This window comes from Echinops telfairi, unplaced genomic scaffold, assembly GCF_000313985.2.
Source record: "Echinops telfairi isolate 266 unplaced genomic scaffold, ASM31398v2 ScPeMD7_7457;HRSCAF=8495, whole genome shotgun sequence".
NCBI lineage: Eukaryota > Metazoa > Chordata > Mammalia > Afrosoricida > Tenrecidae > Echinops > Echinops telfairi.
This window is the reverse complement of record NW_022111357.1, coordinates 8,634,377-8,656,486: the sequence shown is the minus strand read 5'-3', so window position 1 is coordinate 8,656,486 and position 22,110 is coordinate 8,634,377. Positions and strand designations below refer to the sequence as shown.

Here is a 22,110-nt window from a genome sequence, read left to right as displayed (position 1 = left end):
GCAATGAATGTACAAATGTGCTTTACACAATTGATGTATGTATGGATTGTGAGAAGAGTTGTATGAGCCCCTAATAAAATGATATAAAAAATCCTGTATAAAATATGTCCATACTTTGGAGAATATTATATAAATTGGACAGAAGGATAATGGTACTCAGAGAATAGGCTATTTCTGGATTGTCTGCACCATTTCTGAGTTTTATCTTTCTGGAATGAAATTATTCCTCTCTTTATTCTGACATAAGATATATTGTAATTGAACTCTAAGCATACTATAGTGAGTATCTGCTTTTATGTCTCCATTGTCATGGCATATGTTGTTCCCTATACTTAAAGCCTCTTATCTCCTTAACCTTATAGAAAGCTTTCCTGTCACATATGGATCCAAAATAATTGCTATCTCATTTATATTTCTATAATGTATTTTATATACCTTGTCTTGAAATATTTACATTATTATATTTTATGAATGCTTCTTTTATAATATCTATTTGCCTCATTAATCTGAGTAGACATAGACTATATCTTAAATTGAGGCTCAACCACCACTGCAGTGTAACATCTCAATAAATACCCCTGGAAATGAAATACAGTAAAACCTAATGTAGGGGAAGGGGGAGGATTGTAAAAAGAATTCAGAAGAAAGAACAGTCTAGCTACTTAGCATGGGGGAAGAGGAGGTGTGGAGGTATGTATCATAGCACAGTACTTTATTGGGTGCTTCTCTTGATACTTTCCATTATGTGAACTATTATAATTTATTAAAATGGAGCTCTTAAAGCTGTAGGAATAAACAACAGTTTATATTATGAGAGTGTGTGCTCATGGGAGAGATCATTGGAAAATTTTATCAAGGTCTATTTTTAAATGGTTTACATGTAAGGTAGTTGGAAAACTGGTAAACTGGTTGGGATTAAGGGTTGAGTGATGTGAAGCCTTAATCATTAAAGGGGTAATTTTTATTGCCTTTACATTAATATAAAATATTTAAACCCTAGAGATAGAATATTTTGAAAATACAGAGTCCAAAGAAGAAAATTTAGATCTCATCCATCCTAACAAATATATTGAATGCTAATCATTTGGTATGTATTCTTTTAGTCTTTGAAACATAACCTACTGATTCTCACAAATGATCTATAAAGTAGATCGTATTAGTTCCATTAAAACTTAAGGATTAAAAAAAACAAAACTTAAGGGTAAAAACAATATACCTGTTTGTCCTAGATCAAATTGCTGGTAAGTTTCAATGTAGGCCATCAAATTCATCTAGTAGTAGAATTCTAAAGCCCGTTTAATTTTTATTGCCTATGTTTTATTTTGCTATTTTAATTCACAAAAAGAGGAAAAAATTATACTGTGACTTATTTTATCTTTGTTATCATTTTTAGGGACATTTTAAATCCAAAGGATGTGATCAATGCCCAGTTTGAAAATGCCACGCCTAGTAAAGTATTTTGCAGTCGATCATGTTTGTCAACATACGAACTGAAAAGAAAACCTGTTGTTTCCCTAAATACAAATAACATTTCAACCAAATGCAGCATGTGTCAGAAAACTGCTGTTGTAAGTTACCTGTGTATTTTATTGGGGAAAGAAATCTAGTTTTTGCTTAGAGGACATTTTTGATGGTCTGTGTTTGTTGTCTTTTATGTTCCTGTTTTTTAATTCCTAGATTCGACATGAAGTTAATTACCAGAATGTGGTACATAAACTTTGCAGTGATGCTTGTTTCTCCAAGTTTCGCTCAGCTAACAACCTCACCATGAACTGTTGTGAGAACTGTGGGGGTTACTGTTACAGTGGCTCTGGTCAGTGCCACATGCTGCAGATAGAAGGACAGTCTAAGAAATTTTGTAGTTCAACATGTGTCACAGCCTATAAGCAGGTACATGAGCAAATTTTCATTCTGTTGTATATATTGATTTTGGTTTAGGGGTGTGAAGTTTTCAGTAGACATCATTTATTAATATATTCTGAAAAATAGACCTTATTTTTTACTAATTTTTTCATACATTAATAGTTTTTGTCAAATGAATGTGTTTTAAATAGTCTTATCAAGTTTTATAAGAGGCCATTTTGTTCATACATTTTGAAGTATATAATTTTAGTGCATGACTTCCAAATTTTAAATTATTTTTAATGTTATTTACATTTGCGAACAATATTTTGAAAATGCAGAAAATCATAAAGATGAAACATAATGCCATCTCCCAGACATAACCAGTCTCATCCTTTTGGTGTGTATGTTCTAGACTTTGAAGTAAATTATTGTTTGCATCTAAACATTTTACTTGATAAGATAAGGCCCATGTGGAAGACCTGTTCTTAAAATCAGATCCGTATGTTGAAATTAGAACCTTGTGGTAGAAATTGCAAAACAAACGATAAAATTAAGGAAAGCATAAGGAAAAAGGAAGAAGATTGTTATAGCCAAGGTCTTTTCAATTTCCAATAGGAAATAGAAAAAAATGGATTTGGGTTATATATTGATGAGGTTTATATATGATGAACTAGAGCAGCTTTATGACAAATAGTTTTCCACCCTTTGGTGTTCAGTATTAGATTGATATTTTGCTAGTAAATTTTGACTACATATTGATTGCATATTAAATTTTAAAGCTTAGAAACAAAGGAATCGAAAGTTATTACCATATATACTCGAGTATAAGCCGAACCAAATATCAGCCAAGCACCTAATTGTACCACAAAAACTGCATTAAAAATGTGCTGTAGGGGGGAGCGGGGAGGGAGGGGAAAATGAGGACCTAATGTCGGGGGTTTAAATGGAGAGAAAATGTTTTGAGAAACGATGTACAAATGCGCTTTACACAATTGATGTGTGTATGGATTGGGATAACAGTTGTATGAGCCCCTAATAAAATGTTAAACAAAACAAAACAACAAAAAACAACAACAACAACAACAAAATAATAAAAACAATATTGATTTCTGAAAAAAAAATGTGCTGTAAAACTCAGCTTATACACGAGTATATATGGTATTAAATTTTTTGATAAATTTGCATTATTTTTGTTAGAATAGTGAGTTTTTATGTACCCTACCAAAATTGGTAATTTAATCTTAATTAAAAAATTTATTTTAAATTGTTTCTTTTTTTAAATAAATCATTTTATTGAGGGCTTGTATAACTCATCACAATCCATACATCCATCCATCATGTCAAGCACATTTGTACATTTGTTGCCATCATCATTTTCAAAACATTTTCTTTCTACTTTAGCCCTTGGTTTTAAATTGTTTTTAAAAGTTCACAATTTTGAAATGTTAAACATTACAATGTTTCAGTTTATTTTTTATTAATGTACAGGAGCATTAAAAGGCATTCGCTTTTCTATTTTTTCCTCCCTTTAGAAACACCTTTTGGGGTGACGGTCTATTCTCTTCAGGTGTATTGCCATATTCAAAAGACTAATCTTTTCCTAATATTGTATCAGATACTAAGTTACTTGGGTTCAGTCCATTTAAGGATAGTTCAGATTACACTAGAGGGAGAAAGTTAGGAGGAAATATCTTAGTTTTAAATTTATTATGAATTTTTTGGTGGCTATACCCAGTACTTTTCTTTTCTTATATTAATAATTGCATTTTGGTAGAGAAAGATATGAATTGAAAAGTAAAGCAGGCTAGGTTTTATTTGGGGACTTCCTATTTAAATCCATTTTACCTTGGAGAAAGTAAACTTCTTCAGTTCCATTTTCCTCATCTTGAATGAGTTGTTAAATGTGTTACAAGGGAGGACCCTTGGTTGTGTAGTGGTAAAGCATTTGGCTGCTAACCACAAGGTCAGCAGTTCAAACCACCAACCACTCCACAGAAGAAAGATGAAACTTTCAGCTCCCATGAAGAGTTATGGTCGCTCTCAGAAACCTACAGGGTTAGTTCTACTCTGTCCATTAGGGTTGCTATGCATTGTTATCACCTCCTTGGCAGTGAGATGTCACAAGGATGCTTTCAGTATTACATGAGTAAGAATGAGCTAGAACCTAGTGTAAAACCTGAGACGTTTTACAGTCATTTCTGTGACTTTTTCTTTCTTCCTTACAATTAATTTAAAGAACATTAGATGCTATTTCTGTTATGAGGTCCTATGTATACTAGGAGAGAGATGTAAATGAGCATTTGATAGAAAGTGTATGGAATACAGTGGGAGGCAATGGGAGCATGGTCGCTTTTACTTGCTATTTATAGTACCCTTTTTAGTTGTTGTGCTCCCCCCTTTTACGATAGTATAAACCATGAATTTCCTGTTATTATTTAAAATGTTTTAAAAGCTCTGCGCACAGTCAATTAAAAGATCCTGGAATTGTTAGAGTGCATTCCATATTATTATTTTTTAAGAATAAAATGGGAAATAGGGCACGATGGGATTGTCAGCAAATGCTCACAGGAATGGCCTTTGACCTTGTGAAAACTAAATTGGTGTTTGCAGTCCTTGGCAGAAAGAGAAAAGGATAGATTTAGAACTAGCAGGAGACATTACAGAATGCATACGTTTTCTCACTTTACAGTGCATTGTATCTTTTAGTAACAAGTCTCATATTCATAACCTTAAAGAGGAACAGATATAATAAATTCCCTTAATGGGTCCTGGACAGACTTTATGAGTTATTATGAATGTGTGACATGATTGATAGCAGTTAGAATTATTTGGCTGCTAATCTTTGAGTTGAAGGCTTACGATAACAGGCTCTGGTGATTTATATTTGGACACTTTTAATGTACAATTATTGATACCACTTTTGATGCAGTATATTTTGATAGTAGTAAAATATTTCCAATTAATTTTCTTGTAAGTTTAGGAACTTGTTTCCTTTAATTAACATCTTAATTTTTCTGTTGCTTTTTATTGTTGTTAGTCCTTCCAACTTTTATGTAGTATAAAAGCATGAATTTTCTGTTTTGTTATTATTTAAAATAATTTTAAAGCTGTGCTCACAATCAAATAGAAGATCCTGAAATTAATTGCTAGCTTGTCACCTTATCTTTTTAAGAATAAAATATGCACAAATGAGATATATTATTTTATGATAAAATTTTCCGGTTGTTTAAATACATATATAATATACAAGCACAAAAACCTCAGAAGTATGCATATATTGGATCACTCTGTAAAGTTTATTTCTTACTGAGGATAATAATCATAAAAGTTTGAAAGCCACTGATTTAAACTATTTAAAAATAATGAACATTACAAAGAGTTTATTCAGAATTTGGTATAAATTAATGTTGTTTTATTCTCTTAATAGAAATCAGCCAAAATTACACCATGTGCACTTTGCAAATCATTGAGATCCTCAGCAGAAATGATTGAAAATACCAATAGCTTGGGGAAGACAGAGCTTTTCTGTTCTGTTAATTGTTTATCAGCTTACAGAGTTAAAATTGTTACTTCCACAGGTAACACTGGTTTCATGAAATATATAAATGTGATAGTTGAAAAGTATGGTTATTTTAATAGTACAGATTTTTGTCCACGTATGTAGCATCTGTTGCCTTGATTGCTTATTTCTTGTTCATTTACTTGCTTGCTTGTTCATTCCCCTCTTTTTAAAGGGATTTTATGTAGCTTCTTTTAAGATATCTTCTTTATCCACACATGATTTATTTTAAGATTTTTTATTTGTAGTTTCAAGATAAAACTAATGACTTTAAATTAAAAAAATAATAAATCTAATGTTATGTTAGTTTTTGTCTATATGTGACCATTGAGTTTAGTTTCAGTTCCTGCAATTTAACCTGGTCCTTGAACTTTTGTATATTGTATAATTTTATTCTCAGACATGTGTACATCTATATATATCACTCATTAGTTTTTATTTTGATTTGCTAAGGTGTACAAGTTCAATGTAACAGTTGTAAAACTTCAGCAGTCCCTCAGTATCACCTAGCTATGTCAGATGGAAGTATACGCAACTTCTGCAGCTACAGTTGTGTGGTGGCTTTCCAGGTATGGCCTCGGGAATCTTCCTTTTCTCTAGTGTGTTAGTCAATCATAACGTAAACCTGTGAAGTGTTTGATAATGCCTGGATTGTCTAAATTTTTGTCTCATCCTATGAAGTTTGGGCTCTTGTGGCTCATCCTGTACTTGGAGGCATGTCAATTAACTGCTTTCTGTAAAATGAAATAGTACCATTATTACCAAATGGGGCCCTGGTTGGGATAAGTCTTGGACTGCTAACCACATGGTTGACAGTTGAAACCCACCAGCCTCTTCTTTGGAGAAATTTGAGACTATTGGTCCTATAAAGATTTGTATCCTCTGATGCAAAGGCAGAGTCACTGTGAGTCAGAATTGACTCAGTGGCATTTGGTTTTGATTATTACCCAGAGGAACCCTGATGACACAGTGGTAATGCTCAGCTGTTAACTGACTGTTCAGTAGTTCTAACGCACCTGTCACTCCTCTAGGGAAAGATGTGGTAGAACCGCTGTGGGGTCGTTTTCTGTCCTGTAGGGTCACTCTGAGTCACAATCTGCTTGGCAGCACATGCATCAGCATTGTTACTTATGTTATCTGTTTGGAGAACATTGTGATGGACGATATTGAATTACTTAATTTTAGAGACCTAAATGAACTCTCCCCATTGTATTTGAAGCTGTTCATAGGAAGAATGTTGCCTGTTCACAGATGTATCTTAAATACTTAGAACTGTACTTGGCATAATTGGATTGACCTTTTAAAATTTGTGTTTATATTTTCAGAACTTGTTCAACAAACCAACAGGAATGAATTCTTCAGTAGTGCCCCTATCTCAAGGCCAAGTGATTGTAAGCATCCCCACAGGTTCAACAGTGTCTGCAGGAGGAGGTACCACCTCTGCTGTTTCTCCCACTTCGATCAGTAGCTCTGCTGCAGCTGGTCTCCAGCGTCTTGCTGCTCAATCTCAACATGTTGGGTTTGCACGAAGTGTGGTGAAACTCAAGTGTCAGCACTGTAACCGTCTTTTTGCCACAAAACCAGAACTTCTGGACTATAAGGTAAAGTACAGGATTGTAATAAGGGTTTGAGTATAAATCACCCTATTCATAAAATCATTTTTAGTCTCTGAAAAATTCACGTATTTGTTTTGAAAGTAAGAGTGGCAAGGATTTCCATAAGGTAAACCAAATGTTTAATTAGTACTCAATGGTTATTTCTTTTCAGGGTAAAATGTTTCAGTTCTGTGGCAAGAATTGTTCCGATGAATATAAGAAAATAAATAATGTAATGGCAATGTGTGAATATTGTAAAATTGAGAAAATTATAAAGGAGACTGTGCGATTCTCAGGTGCTGACAAGTCATTCTGTAGTGAAGGTAAAGACATAGGATTATCTTACCTACTGAGCATGCTAGTTTTTCTAAAAGTTGTTGATGATTTAAATTTTTATGCTGTAAGTCCACTGTTTCATCCTTTGTGTGTAATGCCAGAACCTCTTTGTTTTGCTTGCACTTAGTTTACTCTTTTATGATGTAATCCTTCATTTTATATATAAAAGTTACAGTAAAGGAAAAAATCCTGAATGTATGTATATATTGAGAAATGTATGCATAAATGATGCTGAAAATTTAACATTATCAGATTATAGGAACCTGAATGATCTTTTAATTAATATACTTATTTCTGAAGGGAATTCCTTAAAGTTATGGTTGCAGCCTAAGATTTTATTTCAAAACATTTTAAACAGCCATTATGTTTCTGAATATAAGTGGTCTTAATATGCAAATCAGTATGACATAGATGCCGTTTTTAATTTAAATGACTTTAATATGTTTAGAGTGTTGCAGTTTTGAATGACACAGATTAATCTTCTAGACCAGCAGCTTTCAAAACATGACATACTCAGAAGTTGAGAAACAGAACTGAACATGTGTGGTGCATTTCAGAGTTTTCTATCCTGTGCTTTCCTGCCTTATCAGTTCAGTTTGTAAAATGCTACTTTCCTTCTTCTAAATTGATCTCTTGATCTACTGATTAGTCTGGTCTCAAGTGTGAAACTGTCTTAGATCATTTAAATAAAAATACGGATATTTCTCCCTAGTTTTATTCTTCTCTTTCCTAATTTCTAGGTTGCAAATTGCTCTATAAACATGACTTGGCAAAACGTTGGGGAAATCACTGTAAAATGTGCAGTTATTGTTTACAGACATCCCCCAAATTGGTACAGAATAATTTAGGGGGGAAGGTGGAAGAGTTCTGCTGTGAAGAATGCATGTCAAAATACACAGTTCTGTTCTATCAGGTAAAAAGTACTCATGTTCTTTGAGTTTTCAAGCTAGGGCATAAAATGTCCCCCTTTCTTGTATTATGTGCTCTGAAGGACACTTTACGGACTTAAAACTTTTAAATGTTAATGTAAGATTTGAAAAGACTTTAATGTTTTTGAAGTTTTATTCTGTTATCTCATTTCCTTTTAGAAGATATATCAGTGTTAAAGAAGTATTCTGAATTCTAATTTTTAAATTTAATTTAATAAAGTCTTTGAAAAGAGGTCTTATTTTTGACTTAATTTTGTTTTTAAATTGATACTTGTTGAAATCTTTCAGTGTGATGTGGTTTTTAATTATTCATTATTTAAAATGAAATTGAGAAATGTATACATACGTTAATTTCCTTACATGTTATGTTGTCCTGTTTTCATTCTGGTAAGCCGTTTGTTCCTCACCCCTTTGCTATCTTCTATTTCTTTCTCAGATGGCTAAATGTGATGGTTGCAAACGACAGGGTAAACTCAGCGAGTCCTTGAAATGGAGAGGAGAAATAAAACACTTTTGTAACCTGCTTTGTATCTTGATGTTCTGTAACCAGCAGAGTATGTGTGAGCCACCTTCACAAAACAATGCAGGTAAAACTAGACCTAATTTATGAATGAGATCGTTGCTAAGTACAAGGAACTCGCTACTGTATTTCCACAGATTGTGTTGTTAGGTGCTGTTGAGTTGTTCCTACTCGGTGACTGTTGTGTGCAACAGAATGAAACACAGTGTGGTCCTATCCTGTCTTCACAATTGTGCTTGTGTTTAAACCCTTTATGCCAGTCCAATTTTTGACAGACTTATACAGATGAGGAACTATAAACAGTTGCTAATAATTTCATGAAACATAAATTTTATTGTGTTCAAATCACTTTAAATTTTAGGTTCCCTTTTGTTTTTTGGTGCTTTAGGTTAAAGCTGAATGGAAATAAGTTCTGTTTACTTTCTCTGAGTATATTGAATTCAAAAAGTCCGTAAGTAATATAGGTACCCACCCCTCAAAAAAATACTTCCCCAAACCCCAAACTCCTCACTGCTATTGAGTCTCTTCCAACTCCTAAGCATAAGTCTTCCTGGAAGCAGACAGCTGCATCTCTCTCTCGGTGTGACTGGTGAGTTTGAACCCACCTAACCCTGAGCTACACCAGTTAGTAATTTGCAAATTTGCTGTACACACCTTGTCTTTCTGAAAGGGATGTGAGACTACAAATGATAAAGGACTCTCAGAAAAACCTCACTGTCCTCTTGATTCCTACCCATACCGACCCTATACAACGGAGTAGAGCTGCCCCGTTGGGGTTCAAAGGTTGTAAATTTTTACTTGGTATGCCATGGACATAGTTAGGTCATTTAATCTCAGAAATATTAAGGCTAAGTAAAGTTTATAATACTTTATAGAACTATTTAAAAGCTAAAATGATTTAAATACAGATTCTTTAAAAACAGAAAGAAATCTGTAAGATCCCATTTCAGACACTTAAAAATACCAAATCTTAAGGCAAGATTTAAGAAGCACATTAGGTTTAAATGTCCATTAAATCTATTTGGGGATCTTTATTAGTATTGTGCCTTTTAGACTAAAAATAATTTTTTTAACTACTCATGATATTTTTTCACGAAGATAAAATACATGTAAGAATTAAATTTCTCTGTTTTAAAAATAAGTAACAAATCAACCCAGTTAATCCCAAAGTGTTGTTTTAATAGAAATTCACCTTAAAACATTGTTTAACCTTGTTGAAATAATTGTATCTGTAAATCTATATTAATTACTTGAATTTTCCTTGTTTTGTTTATTTTGATCAGCAAGTATTTCTATGGTGCAAGCTGCTTCAACAGGACCCCCTTCCCTAAGAAAAGATTCAACTCCAGTTATTGCTAATGTAGTATCACTGGCAAGTGCTCCTGCTGCCCAGCCCACAGTGAACTCTAACAGCGTCTTACAAGGTATTGCTGGATTTGAAAGCGTATGTCTAACCATTATGAGGTGAATACAGTGGTTTTGTACTTTCTTTCATCAGAAATCATTTTCATATGTGTGACACATTTCTATTAGGAAAGTGACTCTCTGTGGCCAGTGTTCTATGAGCTCTGCTTTGATTTTCGCATATTATAATTTAGAACTACTAGTCTCTTCCACTGCATTATATTAAGATAACAGATGTTCTTATGGTGATGCTGTTTTACTGATCAAAATGAGCTTTTACTGCTAATATTTACATCATCATATGCTATCCTCAATCTGTGTTTTAATTTATATCAGGTGCAGTTCCGACAGTAACAGCGAAGATCATCGGGGATGTAAGTTTTATTATTCATACTGTTATTGCCACTGTATTTACTTTCAACTTTTAAGCTAAGCAATATGAATATGTTTGGGCTAATTTGCCCCTCTCTATTGAAAGGAGCCTCTCGTGGCATAGTGGTTTTTTGTTTTCTAGGTTTTTTTATATTTGTTTTTGGCATTCTTTCTTAATTGTATAAAATAAATATTACTGACTTTTTTCATCTTTGTTCAAGAATGGGGTTTTCTTGTTATTTAATTAGGTAACTTATGTGCTGTAAATTTTTTGAATGCTTGCTGTCCTCATGTAGTTACTGAAAGTCCTTACAAGTATTTATTTATTGTACAGAATAGAAGTAAATTATACTTTTAATTTCAGGCATAAAAGAATTTTTGGCAGTTTCATAACGTAGTCAGATTCTAAGTAAAATATTTATTTAAATGTAGCTAGTTTTCCCCTATGGGAGATTTGCATATAAATAACCATTCATTTTTTATTCATCAGTAATTTTTGCTTTATCTCTGAAGAAAAGTGTAAATTAAACAAAAGAGTAAATATTGAGAAAGAGCATCTGACAGGAACAATGGGATTTTTAAATATTCCTGGCCTTTGAGATAGCTTTCATAGCATTTTTATTCAAAATATTTAAATGGTCAGAAAGTTTTCTGTTATTCCAAGTTATCTTGAAACTAAGTCCTCTAAAACTTAACTCATTCAAGAAGTAGCAATTCTCATTTTAACATCTACCAATATTATTAATCAACAATGCCTTACAATAGAAATTGTATCATTTTTAGTAAATAAAACAGGTAATCAGAGACAATATATATGTATCATAGTAAGTATCTTTACTACTATAGTATATCAGGAATCCAATATTTCTCACAAATATAATTGACTGCTTATATCTTTTTTGTAATTCCAATGTTACATTTCCTTTTTTGGGGAGACATTTCTTATAAAATTATATCCCTTGTTATAAATATTAACATTTTGAAAACCTCCTTGGTTTCTGGTTTATTTTTTAACTAGGCAAGTACACAGACAGATGCCCTGAAACTACCACCATCCCAACCTCCAAGGCTTTTGAAGAACAAAGCTTTATTGTGCAAACCTATTACACAAACTAAAGCTACTTCTTGCAAACCACATACTCAAAACAAAGAATGCCAGACAGGTATACTCTTTGTGCTTTTAACATTTTGGTTAGTTTATGGGAAAGGAATGTGGAATCTGCTTGCATTGAGCATCTGTTATTTCTTAGGTCATGTATTTGATTGTGTGTGTCTGTGTGTGTGTATATATATATATATGTCTTTGTAGTTTTCTCAACATCTTTTTAAGTTTTCTCCCCATCTAAGGTTTAAGACATTCATGTCATAGAGAATGAAATTGGTTAATACCATACTGGGAATACTTTAAAGGAGCCCTTGTGGCATAGTGGTTACACATTGAGTTGCTAACTGCAAGGTCAGCAGTTCTGAACCAACTGCCCCTTGAGAGAGAGATGAAACTTTCTACTCCCACAAAGATATACAGTCTTAGAAACTTACAGAGGCAGTCCGAATGGTCACTGTGAGTCAGAATTGGCTCGATAGCAGTGAATAAATCCTTCATTTCATTCTTTTATTATTATAATGACAGTGTAATACTGTAGACTAGCATAGGCTTTGGAATTATTTAAACCTGGCTCTACATTCTAGTTCTGCTTCTTTTGTTTTTATTTTTTTAAAGATCGTTTTACTGGGGGCTCTCACAGCTCTTATAAAGGTCCATAGATCAATTGTATTAAGCGTGTTTCTACATATGTTGCCTTCATCTTCTAAACATTTTAGTTCTGCTTCTTGGCTGCTGTGTGATAAGTTGTATGAGGTTTTTTTTTGTCATATCTTATAAAATATTTACCACAACAATGGCCACAAAATTCTACCACAAAATAATTTTTGTTGAAAATGGCTGAGAATTGTATGATATTCTTTTTTATTGTTAAATACAATCCACCAATTGAGTCTCTTATAAGCAACTTCTTTTTTTGTTGTTGTTTTTTAAATTTTCATACCTTAGAATCAGAATTTTTATACTTTCTACCTTTTTGTTGATATTCTCTGATGGAAGAGACCTTGTCATCATACTTTATTTTTTAAAATATCATTTTCTTTGTTCTTGTAAAAGCTATTTTGAGTTCTTGAAATAGGTCTGACATCTCCTCTCACAGGCAGTTTCTGTTGCATTTTTTTCTTCTGGTGAATGGGTTATAGTTTCCTATTTTTTTGTATTACCGTCTTAAAATTTTTTGTTGCAAAGTAGATATTTTAGGTAATATAGCAACTGTGGGTCACCCCCCCCCCCCACACACACACAGTGTTTGTTCTTGTGCATTTCTTTTGTGATTTGACTAGGCTGTTTTAGCGAAATCTCCCTTCTCCATGTTCTTGGCTTTGCTAAGTGACATCACCGCTAGGGGACAATCTTGGGTGCAAATGGTTACTCTGAGATGGCAGTGGGTTTAGCAGGGCTCTCTGAATGTGCCTTTTCTTGATCTCTCTGTTAAGCAGACTTGTTGGTCTTATGTGATATTGCAACTGACCTTTGAAACAACAAAACACTGTTTTTGAGTCAATTCCAACTTGTACCATTCCTATAGGACAGTGTAGAACTGTCCTTTGGGTTTCCCTGGCTGTAATTGTTTATGGGAGCAGAAAATTCATCTTTCTTCCATGGAGCAGCGAGTGGAGTCTTCACTGTTGGCCTTGTAGTTAGCAGCCCAACAAGTAACCCACTCTGCCACCAAGACTCCTTGCAGCTAGCCTTTAGGCTCCACTATGAATTAGCACTATTGTTTTTGGATAATGGAGGCAGGCTAGTTTTGAGGTTTTTCTTTGAGATTTATTCTGGCCCAAGGATGGCTTTCCTTAGCTGTTTCTAGTCATAATTCTCTTATTAATTATTTGGCCTATGAATTAGCATGTTACTATTGGGTACTAGAAATAATTTAAAATTTGCGTTGTGGCCCCTCTGTACCTGATGGTATTGTCATCAAATCAATTCTGACTCATATTGAACCTGTAGGACAGAAAAGAGCCGCCCTTGTGGGTTTCCAAGATTGTAATTTAAGGAGTAGAAAACCTCATCTTTATCTTGCAGAGTGGTAGGCAGTTTCGAACTGCTCACTTTGGGGTTAATGGTCCAACACATAACCTATTATGCTACTAGAATCCTGGTGGTACAGAGGCATAGTGTTGGTATAGTATGTTATAAATTGGGTTGCTAACTCCCAAGTCCACAGTTCGAAACCACTAGCCGCACTGCAGAAGAAAGATGAAGCTTTTTACTCGTGTATACATTTGCAGTCTCAGAAACCCAAGGGGTAGTTCTACTTTGTTCTACAGGGTTGCTATGAGTCGGAACTACTCAGTGGCAGTGAGTTTGTAGTTTCATGCCTGGTGATGAAGTGGTTAAAGTACTCAGTTGCTAACTGAAATGTCAGCGGTTTGAATCCACCATAGAAAGATGGGGTAATTCTGTTCTGTTCTATTCTGTATCTAGGAGTTGAAAATAACTATGTTGACATAGCTTACTTATTTCTGTTGGGTTGCTGTGGTCAATATTCCTTTTATTCTCGGCTCATGCTCCAGGTCTTTTGATGCATCTGTCCACATCTGTCTAATTATATCCTCCGTGCATTTGTTTTTACATCACTGACATTTATAATGCTACTCACTTGGAGTCCATGCCATCCTCAAACCTGTGTTTGCTACTGTAATAGATATTTCTTTGCTAAGAATTCATAGCTGCCTAGTTTACAGGTATTTTGCACTATAAATCTCTCTAAACTCATTTTTGAAAGTTTATTAAAATGTGCTTTCTAACTCTCTGTGCTTTGTGATTTGCTTTTTAATAGAAGACACTCCAAGTCCCCCCCAGGTCATTGTGGTGCCAGTCCCTGTGCCAGTGTTTGTACCTATACCTCTTCATCTTTATACGCAGTATGCACCGGTCCCCTTTGGAATTCCAGTTCCAGTGAGTAATCATTTAGATACTAAAGTTAGTTTAGTCTTTTCCACAATTAAAATTTTGCAACTACTTGGGGAAAGTTTTCACTTATTGATAAAAGAAATCTGCCTGTTGTTGAGTGTTACCATATCACTTAATAGGGATTACATATAAAGGACTAAAAGTTGCCTTATTGGTGTAGTGGAACCACAAGGTCTGTAGTTCGAAAGCATCAGCCACTTTGAGTTAGAAAGATGAAGCTTTCTACTCCTGTAAAGAGTTACAGTCTTAGAAACTCAAGGGGGCAATTCTATTCTGCCCTATAGGCTTGCTAAGAGTTTCCATTGGCTCGATGGGAGGGAGTGGTGAAAAGGACTACTGATCTTTGTAAACCACCTTCTTAGTGCTTCTTGGAAAAACTGATAAAATAAAACCACTAAATATAAAAAAAGATCAGAAACAATGCATGTTACAGTGCTGGGTTCCTGCAAAGAGATATACTGTGATTTGCATGATTATCACTTTTTCAGAGGACAATTCCAGAGGAAATACATAATCCCTGCTAGTGAATTTGTAAGCGAGGTAGTGAAACAATAGTGTTAATCAAGAAATATAAGTAAACAAAAAATAATAATAAAAAAATAAAAATTAAAAAACCCAAAAGAAATGTAAGTAAAATCCAACAGTAGTCCATTCTCATTCAATATTATAGCACTGATTCTAACAGCAAGCATAGAGGGCAGACTAGAACTGCTCCATTGGGTTTCTGAGACTGAATTTTGTTGTTAGGTGTCGTCCAGTTGCTTCCGACTCAGAACCGTATGCACTACAGAATGAAACACTGCCTGGTCCTTCTGAGCATAATGACCTTAGCCACTTCCAGTTAGAACCGTGCTTTAGCCCACTATGCCATCAGGGCTTCCTCCAAGTGCATTAAAACATGGTTTCAGAGGCTATAGGGACTCATTATATTGAGTATCCAAAAAGCATTTAATTTTTATTAAAATGCAGCTTATAAAAACGTGTCCCAGTGACACTTTCTGGTAAGTGTTGGACTGCTGACCATAAAGTGATGGTGGTCCAAACCCAGCCGCTCCTTCAAGAAAGATGGGGCCGTCTGTTCTCATAAAGATGTGCAGTCTCAGAAACCCTATACAGGATCACTGTGAGTCAGCATCAACTCAGTGAAAGTGGGTGGGTCTTATAAAAACAAGTTAACCAAGACACATTATAATCATAGCAATGAAGATAGCTTGAATTTGTTTATTATTTTAATTCTTTAATCATCTCACCATTAATGGTCGTATGGGGTACCAGCTGCCTAAGAAACTCTCCATTCTATCCATGGTCTTTTAGGTGCCTGTCCCCATGCTTATTCCACTGTCAATGGATAACGAAGATAAAGTCACTGAAAGTATTGAAGACATTAAGGAAAAACTTCCCTCACATCCATTTGAAGCTGACCTCCTTGAGATGGCAGAAATAATTGCAGAAGATGAAGAGAAAGAGAAGACTCTGTCCCAGGGAGGTTGGTATGATTGCAGAAGAACAAAAAGACACAACTGTAGATTTTCCAGCTGACCCAGTGATACTGGTATCCGGCTGTCAGGATTTTTCTAAAGGCTTCTTTGTGTTTAAATTCCAAGATTCTAGGTTTATTAAACTTGTTGGTACCTTTGAGAGCTCTTTTTTCCATTATGAAAGAAAACTCACTATCAGTATTCAGTGTAGTTCTTAGTTGTTCATGACTCTAGAAATTAACATGTAAATCTTAGTTTCATAATCATTTTGTTTTTATCTCTATTTTAAAGCCATGATCCCCAGATAAGAATTCATGTTTTACAGTAAGCAACATATTAGGGAAGGGTAAATAGAACCTTAGAATGGAAAACCATTTAGTTCCAAATGCCATATAGGCAAATTCTATTCAATTAGTGTGAAATAGTGGTAATAATAGTATTTTACCTTCCGTGTGCTTCCCATGCTTCGGGCATTGTCCTAAATGCATTCTGTGATAACTTGATGCAGTGCTGAGGTAGGGCCTTTATTTATTTATTTCAATACCCTCATCTGGAAAATAAGATCTTTCCCTGCTTATGCAATTAATAAGGGCTAGAAACACAATGTGAATCCAGATCTGTTCCAAAGCACATGATAACAACCAGGATTCAATAATAATTTTCAAAATGTTTTTAGACTGGAAGTAGTGAAGTTACTTCTTCGAAGATGTGATTTTCTTTTGTAACATACAGGTAGAGAGAATAATAATCTAATGAAGAGCTAAAGAAATAGTGTTCAAAATGCTTGACATTTGTAATATGTAATATGCTATCTCTCAGGAGCCAAGAGATTATTTCGTTCTTGAGAAACTGCCCCATGGTGGATTTAGAAAGCCAGCCACTGAGTATTGGCTTTGCACAATAAATGCTACCTGGTTTTTTTAAAATAAAGTTGTAGTATTTGAAAAACACTCAAGTTTTCTATTGTGTTGGCAGCGAGCTTTAAAATCATATATATTCTGAGAGGTTGGTAAAAGCTTAAATCTTAATAACATGCCTACAGTATGTGGCACAAAGTCTTGCTACCCTTGCTCCCAAAGAGCATTCCTGGCAGAATTGTTTGTTCTTCTGGCAGTCCACGTGCTGCCAGTCTTCTTGGCCAACCGCAATTCAAACGCACCGGTTCTTCTTCAGTCTTTCTTATTCACTGTCCACATTTCACATGCATGAAACACCGGGGCTTGCGTCAAACTCACCTTAGTTCTCATAGTGACGTTTTTTTGCTTTTCAACACTTTTTTTAAAGGGTCTTATGCTGAAGATTTGTTCAGTGCAGTAGATTTTCTGATTTCTTAACTACTGCTTCCATGATCACTGATTGTGGATTCATGTGAAATGAAATCTTGACGACTTTAATCGTTTCTCTGTTTATCATGATGCTGTCTGTTGTTCTTCTGAGGATTTTGGTTTTCTTTCTGTATTTGAAGTTTTATTAGTACTTCATACACATGTCATACAATTCAGTAATTCGATCACATCAAGAATAGTTGTACAATTATCACCACATTCAATTCTAGAACATTTTTTTCTTCCTAGTACTCGTTGTTACTGATGTAATTTTTTCCCCTAATTGTGGCAAAAATATACACAACAAAACATTCTCCAATTCCACAACTTCTACATATATAATTCAGTGCCATTGATTATACACTTTGTGTTATACAGTCATTATTTATATCCTTCTCAAGTTATTCTACTACTATTAGCATAAACTCAATGTCTACTGAGCAATAACTCTTTCTCTTTTACCTATGGTGACCATTGGTCAAGTTTGGTTTCCCTCTCTCTCTTTTTAGTTTAGTTTTAAAAAAAATCATTTTATTAGGGGCCATACAACTCTTATCACAATCCATACATACATCAATTGTGTCAAGCACATTTGTACATTAATTACCCTCATCATTCTCAAAACATTTGCTCTCCATTAAGCCCCTGGCATCAGCTCCTCATTTTCCCCCTCTCTCCCTGTTCCCCCCTCCCTCATGAACCCTTAATAATTTATAAATTATTATTTTGTCATATCTTACACTGTCCAACGTCTCCCTTCACCCACTTTTCTGTTGTCTATCACCCAGGGAGGAGGTTATATGTAGATCCTTGTAATCGGTTCCCCCTTCCCACCCTACCCTCTCTCCACCCTCCTGGTATCACCACTCTCACCACTGGTCTTGAAGGGATCATCTGCCCTGGATTCCCTGTGTTTCCAGTTCCTATCTGTACCAGTGTACATCCTCTAGTCTAGCCAGATTTGTAAGGTAGAATTCGGATCATGATAGTGGGGTCGGGGGTAGGAAGTATTTAGGAACTAGAGGAAAGTTATATGTTTTATCGTTGCTACACTGCACCCTGACTGGCTCATCCCCTTCCGTAAGGGGATGTCCAATTGCCTACAGATGGGATTCTGGTCTCCAGTCCGCACTCCCCCTCATTCACAATGATAGGATTTTTTGCTCTGATGATGCCTGATCCCCTGATGTCTTCGACACCTCATGATCGCACAGGCTGGTTTGCTTCTTCGATGTGGGCTTTGTTGCTTCTGAGCTAGATGGCCGCTTGTTTACCTTCAAGTCTTTAAGACCCCAGACACTATATCTTCCGGTAGCCAGGCACCATCAGCTTTCTTCAGCACATTTGCTTATGCACCCATTTCTTCAGCGATTGTATTGGGGAGGTTTTTTTAGTAGTTTTCTTGATAAATTTATTATTCACATATCATACCCTTCCATGGTTAAATAGCTTTCAAAAAGAGTTGTATAACTAGCCTGTGTGATCATGAGGTGGCAGGACCAGGTCACAGGCATCAGAAGACCCTCAACAAACAAACAAAATAAAACCATATGGTTGAGAACCAGCGGGGTTGGAGCAGAGACCCAAAACCCATCTGTAGACAATGGGACATCCCGTCACAGAGGGGTCACAGGGAAGGGATGAGTCAAATCAGAGTGCAATAAAGCACTGATGAGTCACACAATATTCCTCTGGTTCCTTGAGGCTTCCTCACCCATCACTACCATTTCCCCAGTGATGTCTCTCACTTCGGACTAGACCGGAGTATGTACACACTGGGTATTCACAGTTGAAGCTCTGATACTTCCCTTCATCATATCGGGATTTTGCTGTTGTCATCTTTGGATCACACAGGCTGGGGTGCTTCTTCTTTGTGGACTTAGTTGACGCCTCACCTTGATGCCTGCTTGTTTGAATACAAGACTTTAAGACCCTAGTCACTATTCCAGTTGATAGCTGGGCACCATCTGCTTTCTTCACCACACTGCTGTGGCACCCTTATCTTCAGTGATCATTTCATGAAAGCGAGTATCAAACAGGACCATGTTATAAGAACTAACTTCTTGGATTTAAGCTAGAGTTAAGGAGGAGCCCAGAATCCATCTGTCCACAGGTTATGAATGACTCTGGTTTACTTTGGCGGTTGAATTAGGACAAAAACAAGAATCACAACAAAGAAACAAAGACAGAAAAACAAAAAACCTTAGAAATAAAAAAGAAAAATGATTTGTATCATCCTCTTGGGGGTATAAGACAATTATTGATAACATCAATAATTTTTCCAATGACAAAGAGTTGAAGATAATGTTGATATGAGGGGTTTATGTGAGTGTAGTCCAATTGCACGCTGCAAGGATTTTTGGTTTTCTTTACATTGAATTGCAATCCATGTTGAAGGCTGCATCTTTGATTTTCATCAGCGAGTCCTTCGAGCTCTCCTCATTCTCAACAAACAAGGTTGTGTCATCTGTCTATTACCCGTTATTAAGCCTTCCTCCAATCCTGATGCCACATTTTTCTTCATATAGTCCAATTTTTCGCTCAGCGTATGGTTTGAATAAATATGATAAAAGGATACAACCCTGACACACACCTTTCTGATTTAAATCATGCAGTATTCCTTTGTTCTGTTGTAAGAACTGCCTCTCAGTTTATATATGGATTCTACATCATTACAATGAAGTAGTCTGGAATTGCATTCTTCTCAGTGTTATTTATAGTTTGCTATGATCCATATAGTCAAATACCTTTGCATAATCAATAATACCGTAAGTATAAGTAATGTATTTAACTGCATGCATTACTTCTAATGCTTGTTGTATTAAGAAGGATTCTTTATATATATATATAAAAAAGGTTATATTATATAATTATCGAATATGATTGATAGGAGCCCTGGTGATGCAGTGGTTAAGTGCTTGACTGCTATAACAAATATTGGTGTTTGGTACCCATCATCTACTCAGTGGGAGGAAGTTTGGCAGTAAGATGTGGCAGCCCACTTCTGTAAGGACTATTGGCCTTGGAAACCCTATTGGGCACTTCCACTCTACCCTCTGGGGTTGGTGTGAGTCGGAATTGACTCGATGAGAACAGGTGTTCTTTTATGATCCCTGCGCATGGTACCTACATTTAAAAAAATATATTTCACTAGCTATTTTAAGAGTTACTGTGAATGTGTGTATAAATTCTTTTTTTATGTAGTTGTTTTTTTTTTAACTCTTAGGATCTCAAACTTCAGAACAGGAGCTCTTCCTAGACACCAAGATATTTGAAAAAGGTAATAATTTTGATCTTAGAAATAGTACTGTCTGGTACTAATAGAAATCAAAACCGAATAGACACAGAATTCTAGTATTTCATATTGGTAGTTTTAGCTATTTGAAGCATCATCAAATGTCTATAATATGTGCTAACTTGTAATGAGAAAAGTTTCAGCTCCTGAGGTATTTGTTTTAAGGATTAAGTGAAATTATAATTTAAAGTGCCTACTTCTATGAGGCTAGTGGACAGAGTTTCTTCCTTTTCATTGGGTAGCTAGGTAATTATGTAGCAACCTTATCTCAGTTTTCGGTGCCCATAATTTTAGAAAGGTTTTTGAGCACGTGAAGGGTTTGTCTTATTTATGGTCTAAATATTTGTTTTCTGTACATTTCAGACCAAGGAAGTACGTATAGTGGTGATCTCGAGTCCGAGGCAGTATCTACTCCACATAGCTGGGAGGAAGAACTGAATCATTATGCCTTAAAGTCAAATGCTGTACAAGAGGCTGCTGACTCGGAGTTGAAGCAGTTCTCAAAGGGGGAGACAGAACAGGATCTGGAAGCAGATTTTCCATCAGGTTTGTGCAGCATCGTCGGTCAGTCCATAGTTTTTTATGTTAAAAGATTGGCGTAAATATTAATTGACATGATTAAAAGACCTAATTAGAGATCACTATTGAGGACACAAATGGCACCTAGTTTTTAAGGTCTTAATTTGTACCATATTATTCTTAAAGTAATTTGGGGTTTGGATCGTTTCTTTTGTTTCTAATTTTTTACCTTTTCCCACAGTAACCATATAGCATCATTTCTCGATTGTCAGTGATGTTTATCACTCAAGTAACACATTCCTTTGTTTCTTTTACATATATAGGAGAAATTCTTATTTCCCCAGTTTGTTTTATGAGAAACAACATAATACAATGATAATTGCCAGATATTTTACCATAATCTACATCAGAGCTATTTGCCTCACATTCTGCTTTGTACTGGTTATTGTAGAGTCCTTTGACCCCCTTAATAAAGGGCAAGGAATTCAGGCGCGGTCTCGAACAAGACGACGGCACAGAGATGGGTTCCCACAGCCCAGGCGAAGAGTAAGCAATACCATCATTTTTTCTAAAGTTTTCTTTTTTCTGCTGGGGTTTATTAGTTTTAGCTGTTGCCCAAACTCTTGAAAATAATGTGTGTTGCCAAACACATTATTTTACAGCCTTGTAGTTTTGCACTTTTGGTTTTATCTCTAGAAGACAAGAACCATGTGTTTTAGTGTACATTTCTTTTAGAGAAGCTTTTTCTTCTGTTTCTGTAATTGAGGGTTTTTGGTTGTTGTTAAGAGTTGATTTTTTTTTTTTTTTTTTTCATTTGTCTTTTTTTTTCAAAATTTTTTTTTTTTTTAAACATTTTATTAGGGGCTCATACAACTGTTATCCCAATCCATACACACATCAATTGTGTAAAGC

General features: G+C 35.1%; 1 protein-coding gene across 1 annotated transcript in view; it reads left to right on the top strand.

Moving 5' to 3' along the window:
• ZMYM4 (zinc finger MYM-type containing 4) overlaps window positions 1–22,110 on the top strand; it is a 192,137-nt gene that overhangs the window by 127,071 nt on the left and 42,956 nt on the right. The window contains exons 8-23 of the mRNA XM_004704979.3: window positions 1,394–1,568; window positions 1,678–1,890; window positions 5,273–5,423; window positions 5,858–5,973; window positions 6,730–7,005; window positions 7,172–7,322; window positions 8,076–8,248; window positions 8,701–8,851; window positions 10,068–10,208; window positions 10,525–10,562; window positions 11,579–11,723; window positions 14,448–14,566; window positions 15,896–16,067; window positions 20,611–20,664; window positions 21,043–21,225; window positions 21,650–21,744. Of these exons, the coding sequence (XP_004705036.1) occupies window positions 1,394–1,568; window positions 1,678–1,890; window positions 5,273–5,423; window positions 5,858–5,973; window positions 6,730–7,005; window positions 7,172–7,322; window positions 8,076–8,248; window positions 8,701–8,851; window positions 10,068–10,208; window positions 10,525–10,562; window positions 11,579–11,723; window positions 14,448–14,566; window positions 15,896–16,067; window positions 20,611–20,664; window positions 21,043–21,225; window positions 21,650–21,744 (2,353 nt within the window). The remainder of the gene's footprint in view (window positions 1–1,393; window positions 1,569–1,677; window positions 1,891–5,272; window positions 5,424–5,857; window positions 5,974–6,729; window positions 7,006–7,171; window positions 7,323–8,075; window positions 8,249–8,700; window positions 8,852–10,067; window positions 10,209–10,524; window positions 10,563–11,578; window positions 11,724–14,447; window positions 14,567–15,895; window positions 16,068–20,610; window positions 20,665–21,042; window positions 21,226–21,649; window positions 21,745–22,110) is intronic.